Source organism: Trachurus japonicus, chromosome 9, assembly GCF_045865225.1.
Source record: "Trachurus japonicus isolate A0001 chromosome 9, Traja_1.0".
Taxonomy (NCBI): domain Eukaryota; kingdom Metazoa; phylum Chordata; class Actinopteri; order Carangiformes; family Carangidae; genus Trachurus; species Trachurus japonicus.
This window is the reverse complement of record NC_140915.1, coordinates 1,253,363-1,271,039: the sequence shown is the minus strand read 5'-3', so window position 1 is coordinate 1,271,039 and position 17,677 is coordinate 1,253,363. Positions and strand designations below refer to the sequence as shown.

The window sequence follows — 17,677 nt, the reverse complement described above, 5'->3', positions numbered from 1 at the left end:
AGTAGGAACCGGTTCAAACTCCGCCCGGCAACACCACCACCACCGGGGCCTGCTGACGTCTGATTGGCCGCTTCTGTGACGCCATACAAGAAGGTCATTGCTTGTTGCTTGTTGCTTGTTTCCGGGGGCAACAGTGTTGGGAGGATCAGTGGTGACATCATCAGGTTAACTGAAGTGTAGACGAGTGACACTGAGGGGGGCGGAGCCTGGAGGACAGGTGAGTGTGTGTGTGTGTGTGTGTGTGTGTGTGTGTGTGTGTGTGTGTGTGTGTGTGTGTGTGTGTGTCACCAGGTGTCCTCTGACTGCAGACAGACAGGCAGAGAGAGACAGACAGGTAGAGAGAGAGACAGTTACACACCAAACACATGGCTCATTATGAAGCTGTAATCTGATTGGACGATGAGATGATGTGACACAGTGACATCATCACACACAGCTGACGTACCATTGGTGAATGAACTCCTCACTGGTCACTGATAGAGATTCTGAAAAAATAACCATATATGGTCAATATGAGTGTGTGTGTGTGTGTGTGTGTGTGTAGGTGTGTGTGTGTGTGTGTGTGTGTGTGTAGGTGTGTGTGTGTGTGTGTGTGTGTGTGTGTAGGTGTGTGTGTGTGTGTGTGTGTGTGTGTGTGTGTGTGTGTGTGTGTGTAGGGGGAGGTGTCACTACCCGATTTGTGACAAAACTGGTCTGACCGGCCGCCATCTTGGACAGCTGTCTACGGCAACTCCACTTGGACAAACTTCATTTGAGCGCTGCCCGATCTGCGTACAATCACAAGTCTGCTTAAAATACGGTACTGTGAAAATGATTTAAAAATAAAAAAAATAAAAAATAAAAACCCGCGGAGGTCCGTCATAAGACAGCCGCGGCAGACTCTGTCAGTGGCCGATCCGTACCCGGAACACGATCCGTTCCAGCGCTTCTGCGCATGCGCCGTTTTACGGCATTAGCTTCAAAGCTATGCTAACTGATAGCCTAGCAGTAGAGCAGCTAAAAGTCCGCTGTAGCACTGTTAAAACGTCACTTTATTAATTTTAAATATTTTTTCATGCGAGAAAGTCACAGTTTAGAGTCCTAATCTGTGGTCAGTTTATCCAACTGACGTCTGTTTGGAAGTTTGCTCCGGTTTTGGGAGAAGTGCAGAGCTAGCTGGGAGCAGAGCTGGGACCATAGCTGGGAGTAGCCACCGGGAGCTAACGTTAGCTCGCTGCTCGGCTCATCTTAGAGGCAGCAGCGGCCGGCTGAGGTGATCGACCGATTAACTGATCGGTCTACGTTACATTTAATTTAATCAGAAATAGAACAGAGGGGAATTCGTTGCAACGTGCTTGTGTTTTTCCTCATAGAACGTCTCTGTTTTCATCCATATCCGCGGTGTCGCCGTAAACTAAAAGAAGGGGGGAGTGCGCATGTGCGTGCGCATGCGCAGAAGCGTCCTGGAACGGATCGTGTTCCGGGTACGGATCGGGCACTGACAGACTCGTTTATTCAGTGAGTGTTGTGGTAGTTGTGATTGTTTGTGGTTGTCATGGTGATGAGGCCGGCGAGAAAAGAGGACAGTAAACATTAAAAGTCGCCTGTGTTCCTGTTTTCTGAGCATCAAGATCCAGACCACCACAACCAACCCTCAATTTACATTACTAATAAAGTTACATTACTAATAAAGTTACATTACTAATAAAGTATTTAAAAAAATAAATAAAAAGATAAACCGTCTCTGGCGACGCACACAGGGCAGTGGTCCTAAGTCAATTCAACTAAGTTTGTCCAAGTGGAGTTGCCGTACGTAGCTGTCACAGATCGGCTACCTGTCCTGACACTAACACACCTGACTACTTCCTGTTTACATTCATAAGGTTCTACTAGAACAGGATCACACAAACAGACAGACAGGTGGAGAGACAGACAGACAGACAGACAGGTAGACAGGTAGAGAGACAGACAGGTGAGAGACAGACAGACAGACAGACAGACAGACAGACAGACAGACAGACAGACAGACAGAGAGACAGACAGAGAGACAGACAGACAGACAGACAGACAGACAGGTGGAGAGACAGACAGACAGACAGACAGACAGACAGACAGACAGACAGACAGGTGGAGAGACAGACAGACAGACAGACAGACAGGTGGAGAGACAGACAGACAGACAGACAGGTGGACAGACAGACAGACAGACAGGTGGAGAGACAGACAGACAGACAGACAGACAGACAGACAGACAGGTGGAGAGACAGACAGACAGACAGACAGACAGACAGACAGACAGGTGGAGAGACAGACAGACAGACAGACAGACAGACAGACAGACAGACAGACAGACAGACAGACAGACAGACAGACAGACAGACAGACAGGTGGAGAGACAGACAGACAGACAGACAGACAGACAGACAGGTGGAGAGACAGACAGACAGACAGGTGGACAGACAGACAGACAGACAGACAGACAGACAGACAGACAGACAGACAGACAGACAGACAGACAGGTGGAGAGACAGACAGACAGACAGACAGACAGACAGACAGGTGGAGAGACAGACAGACAGACAGACAGACAGACAGACAGACAGACAGACAGACAGACAGACAGACAGACAGACAGACAGACAGACAGACAGGTGGAGAGACAGACAGACAGACAGACAGACAGACAGACAGGTGGAGAGACAGACAGACAGACAGACAGACAGACAGACAGACAGACAGACAGACAGACAGACAGACAGACAGACAGACAGGTGGAGAGACAGACAGACAGACAGACAGACAGACAGACAGACAGACAGACAGACAGACAGACAGACAGACAGACAGACAGACAGGTGGAGAGACAGACAGACAGACAGACAGACAGACAGACAGAGAGAGACGGGCAGACCTGGTCACAGATCAGTTTAATCGTCTGTTCTCATGTTTTAAATCCTCTCTGTCTTGTTCTGTGTGTCCGTGTCGTTCTTCTCTCTTCTCTCTTCTTTTTGTTCTTCTTTTCTTTTTAAATATTTTCTATCTTTGCCTTTCGTCCAGCCGCTCTTTCTCTCTTTCCCTCGTTCTCTTTCTCTCTTCCTGTTTCTGTCTCAGTGAAGTCCTCTCACTGAGGACGGTGATGATGATGGTGGTGATGGTGATGCTGCTCAGGCTGTGGTGCAGCAGCTCCACCTTCTGGCTGCAGACACACGGTGCAGCAGCTTCATGTCCCCTGTCCCTCACACCAGCCCAGTGTTTCTCTGATTCAAGACTGGGATTTCTTGGTTTCAAACTCATCAAACTCATCAAATACACAATCCAACAACTCCACAACGCTCTGGTGGACAAGTTGTGAGCTGCACATTCACCACGCTATGAGATAATAACACAACGTTACCACACAGAGTTGTTTTAGAGGGAAATTCATGTAAAACCACTGATGCGTGTTGCCTTCAGGGACAGTTTTTCATCATCAGTCTCTGTATTTCCCTCTAAAACAACTCTGTGTGGTAACGTTGTGTTATTATCTCATAGCGTGGTGAATGTGCAGCTCACAACTTGTCCACCAGAGCGTTGTGGAGTTGTTGGATTGTGTATTTGATGATGAGTTTGATGAGGGAAACCAAGAAATCCCATAATGAGCCTCCGTAGCGTAGCTCTGAGCAGCTCACGGCTCTGCTCCGCCGTTCTAAAAACAGCTTGCACCGACAATTAAAGGTAACAAACCTACTGCTATGACTATAGAGATTATTATGGCAATGGGCCAATTTGACTAAATGTTGAACTATCCCTTTAACAATCATCAATCAAACAAAGTGTAACGGTGCAACAGTGGATAAAACAAGGAGTTAAAGTGACCACAGTGCGTAATGAAGGAGCTTTTTCATACATCAACATACTATCATCTACCAAATCAAATGCTGCACTAAAATCCAAAAATAGTTCACCGACATATTTTCCCGAATCAATTTGTTCTTCTAGCCGTTGCTCTGTCATCTCAATGAGAGCAGTTGCAGTGGAATGGTCCTTTACAATATGCATGTTGATTGGCAGAGAGTAAATCATTGGTTTTCCATGGAGTTTTTCCTCAGTGGATGTGAGGGTCTAAGGACAGAGGATGTTGTTATGATGGGATGTAAAGCGCTTTGAGACAAACTGCTGGTAAAAACGGGTTATACTAATAAAACTGCCTTGCCTTTTTATTTTAGCATGATGTTGTTGTCAATCAGATCAGTGAGAGAATCTCCAGAACTGGAAAAATCTGTCATTTTTCTTCCATTCTCCTCAACAAATGATGGAAACTGTGCAACATTTGTTCCCAACAATCCTCTGACTGTCTTCCATGTTTTCTTTTTGAGTCATTTCCACACTCTGTGAATGCTTTTTTTTATACAGCCTATATAAAAACAGGCCTTTTTACGTCAATTTAATTTCAGTACATAATTGCTTAATTTTCTATAGATCTGTTGATTTATTTTTTAAATGTAGTTTTTGCCTCATTTCTTTCCATAAAAATGTTGTTAAGTTCATCGTCTATCCATGGATCTAACAGTCCGTTTCCTAATTGGAGCGTGCTGATTCATCACCTCAGTTCAGAGTTCAGTAAAACATCCAGAGGCATCATGATATAAATTCTCCTCTAAAAATCTGAATTCCCAGGGACATGCAGCCAAGTCCCTCTTAAATTCCTCACAGTTAAATCTTTTAAAACTCCTCTTTACTATTATTCTAGGTGGTCTCTTTGGAATCTTAGATGTTCTGGTTATGGATACAATATTGTGGTCAGACCAACCAACAGGAAACACACGCACTTGAACACTGTTGTGGTGCTCTGGTAAGAATCAGATGAATGCATGTCTCAGTAGGCTACGTATGCCATTCCTTATAGAACATCTTGTTGCATTCCTCACCATCTGTTTCATATTACACCCTTCTGTAAATCTCATTCATTTAGTTCTGTTGCTATTCTTGTTATCACACCAGTTTATATTCAGATCACCCATAAAAAAAAACTCTTCCTTATTATCATTAGTTGCATTATCCAGACAACTTAAGTCTTCTAAATATTTCACATTTGAGCAAGGAGGTCGATATGCATATCTAATTATTAGAGGTTTTTGATAAGGTAGATGTATACCCATACTATGTCAAGCCTTTTTAACATTTAAAAGCCAGACTGGATGTGTGTTGCAGATATCTGTAATTCAATTTTGCCAAGTCGAAAAGAATATTTCAGATATCTGCAACTACGTTCTTCCTAGGACAAATGACGTCACTGTAACCATTCATGTGTATGGGGTTTGTCATTACAGATATCTACAGTTCAGTTGCAGATATCCACTATGTGAATTACACATATCTGTAACTGAATTACCACTAGTACTAATTCCAGTTTGAGATATCTACAATTTGATTCTGACTAGTCATAATTCCAGTTCTAGATATCTTTAATTCACCTCAATTAAAGATTGAGAAAAAGATGCCCCTTTTCAGATATCTGTAATTAAGTTTTGACTAGGAGAAATGACGTTGTAGATATCTGTAACTGGAATTAGTACTAGTCATAATTCAGTTCCAGATATCTGTAATTCACATAGTGGATATCTGCAACTGAATTGTAGATATCTGTAATGACAAACCCCATACACATGAATGGTTACAGTGAAGGAAGAACGTAGTTGTGGATCTGAAATGTTCTTTTTGACAAGAGGTAAAACTGAATTACAGATATCTGGAATAAAAAATCCAACTATTCAAAATGTAGTTAGGACCAGTCAGAAAGACGTTGATATCTACAATGTTCATTCTGGAGAGTCAAACTGAGCTTTTAAATGGTGTCTGTCTGTCTGTGTGTGTGTGTGTGTGTGTGTGTGTGTGTGTGTGTGTGTGTGTGTGTGTGTGCGTGTGTGTGCGTGCGTGTGTGTGTGTCTGTGTTGTGTTGTTTAGTGTTGGGTAACAAGTTCACCAAGTAAAGACAGGACGTCATCGTCTTCATTCACACAGACTTTATTCACATGAACACGTCTGTTGGCCCTGATCACATGACACTAAGATACACACACACACACACACACACACACACCCACACAAACACACACACACACACACACACACATACACTACAGTGTGGGCCGCTGCATATTTCAGTCTTATAGATCTATATATATATATTTATATATTCTCCTCACACACACATATATACGGTATACTGTACCATGGTCTTCATATATATATAAACATCAGTACTAACACAGAGAACTACCAAACCACCGCAGCCGAGCGGCGTTCAACGGCTGCAGCGCCAGAAGCTTCAACACCACACGACAACCATGCTGACGTTACCATGGACACGAGGACACGCCACAGCTACAGACACTCTGGCGGCCGGCGTGTTGAACGCTGCTCCGAGCTGCACTAACTCTACAGACACAGAGTCACAACGAGGACTAACACCAACAGACAACCACACCTATCGCTACACATGTTTTCATTGGACCAGCTTATAAAAGAATATCGATCTTCATTAACGTTCACATTTTGTCTGGAGCTGGAAATCACCGCTTCTTCCTGTTTGTCGACTTCATTAAAACCAGATGATATAAGATAACACTTCATCTCACGTATTTTATATTTTACAGCTTAATTCTGTTTTTAGGAAACAAAGAATCTGAGGAAACGACAGAAAATGAAGTGAAGCTGGTGAAAGTTTGTCGATGCAAATTCTGTCCACTGACTTCACAGCCAGTTAGAACCAGTACGAACCAGTTAGAACCAGTAAAAACCAGTTAGAACCAGTAAGAACCAGTTTGAACCAGTTAAAACCAGTTTGAACCAGTCTGAACCAGTATAAACCAGTTAGAACCAGTTCAAACCAGTTTGAACCAGTAAAAAACAGTTTGAACCAGTAAAAACCAGTTAGAACCAGTAAGAACCAGTTTGAACCAGAAAAAACCAGTTCGAACCAGTTTGAACCAGTTCGAACCAGTAAGAACCAGTAAGAACCTGTAAAAACCAGTTAGAACCAGTAAAAACCAGTAAAAACCAGTTACAACCAGTAAAAACCAGTTAGAACCAGTAAGAATCAGTAAAAACCAGTTAGAACCAGTAAGAACCAGTTCAAACCAATAAAAACCAGTCTGAACCAGTTTGAACCAGTAAAAACCAGTTCGAACCAGTTTGAACCAGTAAGAACCTGTAAAAACCAGTTAGAACCAGTAAAAACCAGTAAAAACCAGTAAGAACCAGTAAAAACCAGTTACAACCAGTAAAAACCAGTTAGTTCAGTGAGATGAAAGGCCGACAGACGACACTAGACCTAATACTTGACAGCAGAACACAGTTGAGCCAGATTCAACATTTTAAACATCGATAAAAACTACACAGGTGATAAATTAATCAATAAATAGATCAATAAATACAAGTTTAAATACAAGTTCAAACAATATACAAACTTTACACTGTAAAGAAAATAAATCAGCATAAAAACACAACCAGACGATGATACAGCTAGCTAACAGGCTAGCTAACAGGCTAGCTAACAGGCTAACAGGCTAGCTGTGTGTGCAGGTCTGGACCTCTGGAGGTTAGCATCATCTTAGCGTTAGCTTAGCATTAGGTTAGCGACAGGCTAAACCCTGGGACGTCCTCTACAGTACGTTATAAACCTGATGTCAGCTGATGGTCACATGACCTGTCTCACATAGCGGGACGCAAAACACACTCATATTGCAGTAGAACATCGCTGATCATTCGATATATATATACATAAATACATATATATGTATGTATATAGTATATGTGTATGTATATATATATATATGTATACATACACTACCAAAGGTTTGGACACGTACACCTTCTCATTCAGTAGTGTTTCCTTATTTTTATCACTTTCTACATTATAGATTCAAACTGAGATGTCAGAACTATCAAGGAACTTTGAATCTACGACATAGAAAGTGATAGAAATAAATAACAACCACTGTGTCCAAACTCCTGACTGGTAGTGTTTGTTTATATATATATAGAAATATATATATAATGTGTCGATAATCAGTATGGTTATTGTTATTACTCTTAAGGTTCACAGTAACACAGCATCATCAGTAGAGACAGACACACTGGAGCAGGTTAACCCTCAATGGAGGACTGGGGGCTCTCTCCGTGGGCGGGCTACCTTTACTGGGACGACTGGGAAACACCACCACCACAAACAGAGAGACAAGAAAGGGTTAAGGTCAGAGGGGTAAGGTAAGGTCAGAGGGTTAAAGGGGAATTACCCTTTTTTTTTACAATCTGGACCATAAAATCCGATCATTTCCTCCCCCAGATAACTTTGGTGTCATTCCAAGTGGTTGTGATGAAATGAGCTCCAGAGGAGAGCGGCGTATATCCGTATAATGGAGTCTACAGGGTCTAAATAACACATTATCTGCAGAGAAACTCCTTCATTTCACCAATATTTAGTTCTGATAGGCTAGTGCTATTCCCCTCTGAGTCCGGGGTTAGCTGTTATCAACATCCGGGGTCTGTAGGTTGACCTACACTGCAAAAACCCAAAATCCTTCCAAGAATATTTGTCAAAATGTCTCATTTATATTCAAAATAAGACTCTTCACCTAAAAATTAACTTGTTTTTAGATCATTTTCACTTGTTTCAAACAAATCTTCACTTGAAATAAGTAGAAAAATCTGCCAGTGAAAACAAGTTTTTTGTGTTTGTAATAAGAAAGAAAAACTTGCTCTTGCACTAACAGATTATTTTAAGTGAAAATCTGCTTGAAAGAAGTAAAAAGTGTCTAAAAACAAGCTGCATTTTAAATCTGATGAGTCTTATTTTAAGTAGAATGAGATTTGTTTTGACTAGAAATAAGACAAATATTCTTGGTAAGATTTAGAGTTTTTGCAGTGCATCATCCAGGTGAGAGGTCAGTAGGTCAACCTACAGACCCCGGATGTTGATAACAGCTAACCCCGGACTCAGAGGGGAATAGCACTAGCCTATCAGAACTAAATATTGGTGAAATGAAGGAGTTTCTCTGCAGATAATGTGTTATTTAGACCCTGTAGACTCCATTATACGGATATACGCGCCTCTCGGCTGGAGCTCATTTCATCACAACCACTTGGAATGACACCAGAGTTATCTGGGGGAGGAAATGATCAGATTTTATGATAGAAATAAGGTCCAGGTTGTAAAAAAAAAAAAAAAAAGGCAATTCCCCTTTAAGGTCAGAGGGTTAAAGGTCAGAGGAGAACGACAGCGAATCAGCGGCCAGTCGACAGTAAACACGCTATTGGGACCGGCTGAAACCGGTTCAAACCAGTCAGTCAATAGGCAAGAGAAATGTCTGTTAGACGTAAAAACCAGTAGGAACCGGTTCAAACTCCGCCCGGCAACACCACCACCGGCGCCTGCTGACGTCTGATTGGCCGCTTCTGTGACGCCATACAAGAAGGGTCATTGCTTGTTGCTTGTTGCTTGTTTCCGGGGGCAACAACAGTGTTGGGAGGATCAGTGGTGACATCATCAGGTTAACTGAAGTGTAGACGAGTGACACTGAGGGGGCGGAGCCTGGAGGACAGGTGAGTGTGTGTGTGTGTGAGTGTGTGTGTGTAGGTGTGTGTGTCACCAGGTGTCCTCTGACTGCAGACAGACAGGCAGAGAGAGACAGACAGGTAGAGAGAGAGACAGTTACACACCAAACACATGGCTCATTATGAAGCTGTAATCTGATTGGACGATGAGATGATGTGACACAGTGACATCATCACACACAGCTGACGTACCATTGGTGAATGAACTCCTCACTGGTCACTGATAGAGATTCTGAAAAAATAACCATATATGGTCAATATGAGTGTGTGTGTGTGTGTGTGTGTGTGTAGGTGTGTGTGTGTGTGTGTGTGTGTGTGTAGGTGTGTGTGTGTGTGTGTGTGTGTGTGTAGGTGTGTGTGTGTGTGTGTGTGTGTGTGTGTGTGTGTGTGTGTGTGTGTAGGGGGAGGTGTCACTACCCGATTTGTGACAAAACAGGTCTGTGCATGCGCAGACCGGCCGCCATCTTGGACAGCTGCCTACGGCAACTCCACTTGGACAAACTTCATTTGGGCACTGCCCGATTTGCGTACAATCACAAGTCTGCTTAAAATACGGTGCTGTGAAAATGATTTAAAAATAAAAAAAATAAAAAATAAAAACCCGCGGATGTCCGTCATAAGACAGCCGCGGCAGACTCTGTCAGTGGCCGATCCGTACCCGGAACACGATCCGTTCCAGCGCTTCTGCGCATGCGCCGTTTTACGGCATTAGCTTCAAAGCTATGCTAACTGATAGCCTAGCAGTAGAGCAGCTAAAAGTCCGCTGTAGCACTGTTAAAACGTCACTTTATTAATTTTAAATATTTTTTCATGCGAGAAAGTCACAGTTTAGAGTCCTAATCTGTGGTCAGTTTATCCAACTGACGTCTGTTTGGAAGTTTGCTCCGGTTTTGGGAGAAGTGCAGAGCTAGCTGGGAGCAGAGCTGGGACCATAGCTGGGAGTAGCCACCGGGAGCTAACGTTAGCTCGCTGCTCGGCTCATCTTAGAGGCAGCAGCGGCCGGCTGAGGTGATCGACCGATTAACTGATCGGTCTACGTTACATTTAATTTAATCAGAAATAGAACAGAGGGGAATTCGTTGCAACGTGCTTGTGTTTTTCCTCATAGAACGTCTCTGTTTTCATCCATATCCGCGGTGTCGCCGTAAACTAAAAGAAGGGGGGAGTGCGCATGTGCGTGCGCATGCGCAGAAGCGTCCTGGAACGGATCGTGTTCCGGGTACGGATCGGGCACTGACAGACTCGTTTATTCAGTGAGTGTTGTGGTAGTTGTGATTGTTTGTGGTTGTCATGGTGATGAGGCCGGCGAGAAAAGAGGACAGTAAACATTAAAAGTCGCCTGTGTTCCTGTTTTCTGAGCATCAAGATCCAGACCACCACAACCAACCCTCAATTTACATTACTAATAAAGTTACATTACTAATAAAGTTACATTACTAATAAAGTATTTAAAAAAATAAATAAAAAGATAAACCGTCTCTGGCGACGCACACAGGGCAGTGGTCCTAAGTCAATTCAACTAAGTTTGTCCAAGTGGAGTTGCCGTACGTAGCTGTCACAGATCGGCTACCTGTCCTGACACTAACACACCTGACTACTTCCTGTTTACATTCATAAGGTTCTACTAGAACAGGATCACACAAACAGACAGACAGACAGGTGGAGAGACAGACAGACAGACAGACAGGTAGACAGGTAGAGAGACAGACAGGTGAGAGACAGACAGACAGACAGACAGACAGACAGACAGACAGACAGACAGACAGACAGAGAGACAGACAGAGAGACAGACAGACAGACAGACAGACAGACAGGTGGAGAGACAGACAGACAGACAGACAGACAGACAGACAGACAGACAGACAGGTGGAGAGACAGACAGACAGACAGACAGACAGGTGGAGAGACAGACAGACAGACAGACAGGTGGACAGACAGACAGACAGACAGGTGGAGAGACAGACAGACAGACAGACAGACAGACAGACAGACAGGTGGAGAGACAGACAGACAGACAGACAGACAGACAGACAGACAGGTGGAGAGACAGACAGACAGACAGACAGACAGACAGACAGACAGACAGACAGACAGACAGACAGACAGACAGACAGACAGACAGACAGACAGACAGGTGGAGAGACAGACAGACAGACAGACAGACAGACAGACAGGTGGAGAGACAGACAGACAGACAGGTGGACAGACAGACAGACAGACAGACAGACAGACAGACAGACAGACAGACAGACAGACAGACAGACAGGTGGAGAGACAGACAGACAGACAGACAGACAGACAGACAGGTGGAGAGACAGACAGACAGACAGACAGACAGACAGACAGACAGACAGACAGACAGACAGACAGACAGACAGACAGACAGACAGGTGGAGAGACAGACAGACAGACAGACAGACAGACAGACAGGTGGAGAGACAGACAGACAGACAGGTGGACAGACAGACAGACAGACAGACAGACAGACAGACAGACAGACAGACAGACAGACAGACAGGTGGAGAGACAGACAGACAGACAGACAGACAGACAGACAGGTGGAGAGACAGACAGACAGACAGACAGACAGACAGACAGACAGACAGACAGACAGACAGACAGACAGACAGACAGACAGGTGGAGAGACAGACAGACAGACAGACAGACAGACAGACAGACAGACAGACAGACAGACAGACAGACAGACAGGTGGAGAGACAGACAGACAGACAGACAGACAGACAGGTGGAGAGACAGACAGACAGACAGGTGGAGAGACAGACAGACAGACAGACAGACAGACAGACAGACAGGTGGAGAGACAGACAGACAGACAGACAGACAGACAGGTAGAGAGACAGACAGGTAGAGAGACAGACAGGTGGAACTGAAAGTGAAAGTGAAATGATTTAGGTTGTGGTTTTCAGCCTGGTCGCACATCTCCACACGAGAGCACTGAGAGCACCGCCTGTCAAGCTGGATAGAACCAGATCAGACCAGACAGGAAGTCGGCCACAGAAAAGGCGAGAGAATCCAGTCAATTTTCAAAATAAAATAAATAAAATGATGAATAACTAAGTTGTTGCTTGTCCGTCTCTAGCCTAAATATTTGTCGGTTGCGTCTGCACACGAGACACACACACACACACGCACACACGCATGTTTAAAATGACATGTGTGTGTAAAACCGAGTGAATACGAGTGACTGCAGTCGATGTCTGACGGGCGGAGAGAGGAGGAGAAGTAACTCCCAGTGGGACCAGCCATGCGCCAGAGAAGCCGCGTGTAGTGCGACCAGGGGGTGATGTTCTCTGATGAAGAAGGAGGAACACAGGTACGCTCCTCTTCTCTGTTAGCTACAACCCTCTGTCACTGTTCAGGATGAATTCTGTCGTTGCACATGTTTTGTGGTTCAGTTGTTTACGGTTCCAGGGTGCCATTCCGAAGGGCCGCCGCTCCGAACGTTTACTTTAATTTGTCGGAATGCCGACCCTTAATTATTTATGGGAAAAGGGTGCCATTACGAACCTGAAAGAAAGGGTGCCATTCACTCCCAGCTAAGCGAGTAATCTTGGTTCTCTCTCTTTCTTTCCCTCTCTCTCTCTTTATTCTTTCTTTTTAATCTAGATTTGTTTTAAAGTGACTACTATCCCTTGTGTTGTTTTTAATTATTTGTTGTTTGTTGTAGTGTTTGTGATTAACTGTGTTGTGCTTTTGCAATTGTACAGCACTTTGGTCAACTGAGGTTGTTTTTAAATGTGCTTTATAAATAAACTGTGACTTGACTTGACTTGACATTCCGAACCTGAATAAATCTTGAATGGTTTGCGGCACGGAGTCCACAAGTCTAATTGCGGTGGTAGCGTAGCGGTCAGAGCATCTGCTTTTGACGCGGTGGATCAGGGTTCGACTCCCGGGGGAGATACATATTAACTGCGATTTTATTGGCCTCTACCTAACCTTTTTACTAAACTTAACCAACTCCTTTCTACATTGCCTAAACCTAACCAAAGCACAGAGCAAGGACATTTATTTTCAGCAGGAGTGCCGCGGCTGCATCAGACCATGGATGTAATGCATCAGACTCGCACCTGGGTGAAACTTTGGAGGCGGAGCGGGAGGGGGAGGGGAGGGGCCGGTCGGGCGCTGTCCCCGCGGCGCGTCGTGTCAAGCCGGGCAGGAAGTCAAACCACGAGAGAATCCGGTCAATTTTCAAAATAAAACACATTCGGAACGGCGGCCCCTCGGGAAGTTCGAAATGACGGACCTTCGGGAATTTTCGGACTGGCAGACCGTCGGAATGGCGGTCCTTCGGAATGGCGGTCGCCCCCCGTTGTTTACATGTTTAGTTTTTATATGTTTGGCTGTTTCTCTTAATTGTTTACGAGCTTAGTCGTTCATGTTTAGTTGTTTAGGTTAAAGCAGATATCAGTGGAATGTTTTTGTTAATATAAGTCCTAAATAGTCCTATTTTCCGTCAGCAATCACTTACATGAAGTATTTCAGCCTAAACACGAGTCTCTCCGTCACTCTGCTCTGCTGTAACCCGAGGAGAAAATTTTCCTTGTGGGATACAAGTGTTATCCAATGAGGGGAGAGAACGGCATGAAGGGCTGTGTGTGCAGCCAAGGGATGCGCGTGAATGTGGTGACGTAGCACGAGGACCAATTGATGCCTGACAAGGGCGGGGGCTGCTAACTCATGGTGCGTTCAAGGAAACTCGTACTTTGTGTTTTTCCTTCCTGTGAAGTCATACCAGTTCGATCTGGTACGAGTTCACGGGTCGGAAGTTACGAGTGGCCGTTATAGGGAACTTTCACAGACAACAGGACGGTAAAAACACGAGCTACGGGTTACCTGGAACGCTACCAAGTCGTAGTTGTGACTTGAAGCTGTAACTTACGGTTTCAAAAGCCTGCCTTGAACGCAGCATTAGCCGAAACGGCCGTGCCGATGATATCTGCTTTAAGTTGTGTATTTGTTGACATCTTCCGTTGTAGGACAGTGAATGTTGCCTAAAGCTAGATGCTAACAGCTTCCCCCTGTTTCCAGTCTTTGTGCTAAGCTAAGCTAAGCTAAGCTAAGCTAACACCGTTCCCTGGATGGAGAGACTGTGAGATGAAGGTGAAGGTGAAGAATGAGGAGAAAGGAAAGAGGAGGAAAGAAAGAAAGAAAGAATCGTTCTTTCTTGTCCGTGTTCTCAGGTTGTTTGTGGATCGCTGCTGTTCTGTCTATTCACCCTCCTCTTCTCCTCCTCTTCATCAACATGCTTCTTTCAAAATAAAAGACTCTGTGTTTTCTCAGGGTCCAGTTTGATGAGGTCACACTGTGACATCACACGGTGACATCACACGGTGACATCACAGACATGTGGCTGTGTTCCAGTTCAGGGGCCGCCTCCTCTTCACCTGTCCTTCACGACCTCATGTATCCCAAGATTCTTAGCGCAGACCGAATCTCCTTGTTGTTTACATTCTACTTCCTGGTAGAAAACCAGCTGTAATGTGAATGAGATCAATAGTAACGAACCAGAGTTTAGCTATATATCATATTTTTCAGGCCCTATCACCGTTTAGACAAATCTGAAATGATTGAAGAAACATTACTATTTCTGTGTGTGTGTTTTGTGTTGCTATGTGTTGTATTTATTCAGTTTGGGGAAATCACAGTGTCTAGAAAGCATCAGTGGCTCAGCTGACAGGGACAGCTAACGGTAGCTAAGCTAACAGCAGCTAAGCTAATGGCGGTAGCTAAGCTAACGGCGGTAGCTAAGCTAACAGCAGGACATCAGCTGTTAAAACCCTCCCGTTGTGGGACACCACATGAAACTACTCCAGTTAGCTCAGTCATGTTGGAACTCAGATATCCGCTGGAGAAAATATTTTTTCATGGAGCGTTTATTGAGTCACTGAGTTATTAAAGTTAAACAGGTAGCTAACCGTTAGCCCGGCTAATCTATGATAATCATGACTAATTACAAAAACGTGCACACAGAAATAGTAATGTTTGTCCAATCATTGGTTTTATAAACTTTACAAACATCAGATTAGTCTAAACGGTGATATAGTGACATGAAAAATTAGATAAATATAGTGAAACTCTCGTTCGTCACTATTGTTCTCATGCTGGTTTTCTACCAGGAAGTAGTTGTAAACAACAAGGAGATTCGTCCTATTGTTAGCCACTTAGCATGCTATCTATCGAGCGTTGAGGCGGCTCCGCGCTGGTAACCATGGTAACCCCACTTGGAGGCGTGGTCGCCCGCTGAGCTGAGGAGCTGAGGAGCTGAGGAGCTGAGGCGCACGTAGAAGTTTTTAAAAGACGTCATTTTCTAATGTTTGTTGACGTTAATTATGTTCGGTCACAATCAGGAAATGCTCGACCGTCACATGTAGCAATGGTTGCCATGGCCGCCAGGGGAGGAGGAGCCTGTCCACCTGTTGGCCCCTGAACTGGGACACAGCTTCTCACACATTGATTTTCTATCAGCTGCTTGTTTAAAGGGATAGTTCACCCAAAATTGAAATTTCCCTCATGATCTACTCCCCCTCATGTGGACTAAGGGCTGGGAGAAGTTTCAGAGTCCTCCGTGACTTCTCTGAGTTACAGGGGGTCTCGGCGTAGCAGTGCATGTCCATATGACGGTTGCTAATGGATACCAACTGTCTTTGTAACAAAAAGACACACCAAAAAACATCCAGATACCTCCATGCTGCTCGTATGTAATGTCCCTCTGGTATTGAAGCCCCGACATGAGAAATTGTCCCGAAAAAAATTAAATAAGTCTATATTTCAAGCTTGTTTGTAGCGGAAGCTCCCAGTGTCTCAGTTCACTGCTCTTCCGGTGTCTGTGCAAATCTTGCGTGATTTGCATCGACGCCCAGTTCACGGCTCCGCAAATCACGCGAGATTCCGGCAGAGCAACACTGGGAGCTTCCGCTACAAAACAAGCTTGAAATATAGACTTATTTAATTTTTTTCGGGACAATTTCTCATGTCGGGGCTTCAATACCAGAGGGACATTACAGACGAGCAGCATGGAGGTATTTGGATGTTTTTTGGTGTGTCTTTTTGTTACGAAGACAGTTGGTATCCATTAGCAACCGTCATATGGACATGCACTGCTACGCCGAGACCCCCTGTAACTCAGAGAAGCCACGGAGGACTCTGAAACTTCTCCCAGCCCTTAGTCCACATTTCAATTTTGGTTGAACTATCCCTTTAATAATCACTAAACATTCGGACACCACTACAACAACACGTCGTGCTGCCTTCAGGTCACACCACAGCGCAGGAAAGCAGAGTTTCCTCAGCTTTTCCCTGGTGGGGGTGTGTGGTTACTGTGGTTACTGTGGTTACCTGGTGGGGGGGTGTGGTTACTCTGGTTACTGTGGTTACCTGGGGGGGGGAGGGGCTCTGTTGGGCCGTGAGGGGACGTTGGGGGGGGGCCCGGGGTCAGGGGACACGGCGGGGCGAGTGGGGGCCGCGCGGCCGCCGGGACGGGGGGGTCCGGGAGGGGCCCGACGCTGGGGGGTCGGGCTGGACATGGGCGACCTAGAGAGAGAGAGAGAGAGAGAGAGAGAGAACATGACTCATACCTCTTTTCCACCGAGCTGGTTCTGGTGCTGGTTCGGAGCTAGTTCCTGCTTAGCACCGGTTCTTGGTTCTTAGAACTGGTTCCAGACCAGCACCAACTTCTGAAGAACCGGTTCTTCCAGGGGCTGGCCGCAGGGTTACCTTAGCAACAAGACCAGCGCTAAGATATACAGACACGTTATCGCTATGTATTAAGTTTGTTTATCAATGTAAACACAGTTGAAGCTAACTAGCTGAGCTACAGGCGGTGGCTAACAGCAGCTAACGCTCAGATCAAAACATATCGCCGTCAAACGTAGTTGCCGGTCGCGGCGAAGACGGCTGCTTTTTCCTTTTTTTTTTCAGCAGGATTTAGAGTTATTGTTAATAAAAAGCCTAGTCTGCTTCTACGTCGGGTCCAGTGTTCAACACCCGCAGGTCGGACCAGGTTTTAATGTTCTGGTCCATTTATAACTGTAGCAGCAGCGTTAGCCGCTGTTAGCTAGGCTGTTAGAAGCTAACATGTCT

At 44.8% G+C, this 17,677-nt stretch overlaps 1 protein-coding gene across 1 annotated transcript in view; it reads right to left on the bottom strand.

Moving 5' to 3' along the window:
* LOC146980457 (dynamin-1-like) overlaps positions 1-17,677 on the bottom strand; it is a 54,853-nt gene that overhangs the window by 1,268 nt on the left and 35,908 nt on the right. Inside the window, exon 22 of the mRNA XM_085785678.1 lies at positions 16,973-17,128. Coding sequence (XP_085641804.1) covers positions 16,973-17,128 — 156 coding nt within the window. The remainder of the gene's footprint in view (positions 1-16,972; positions 17,129-17,677) is intronic.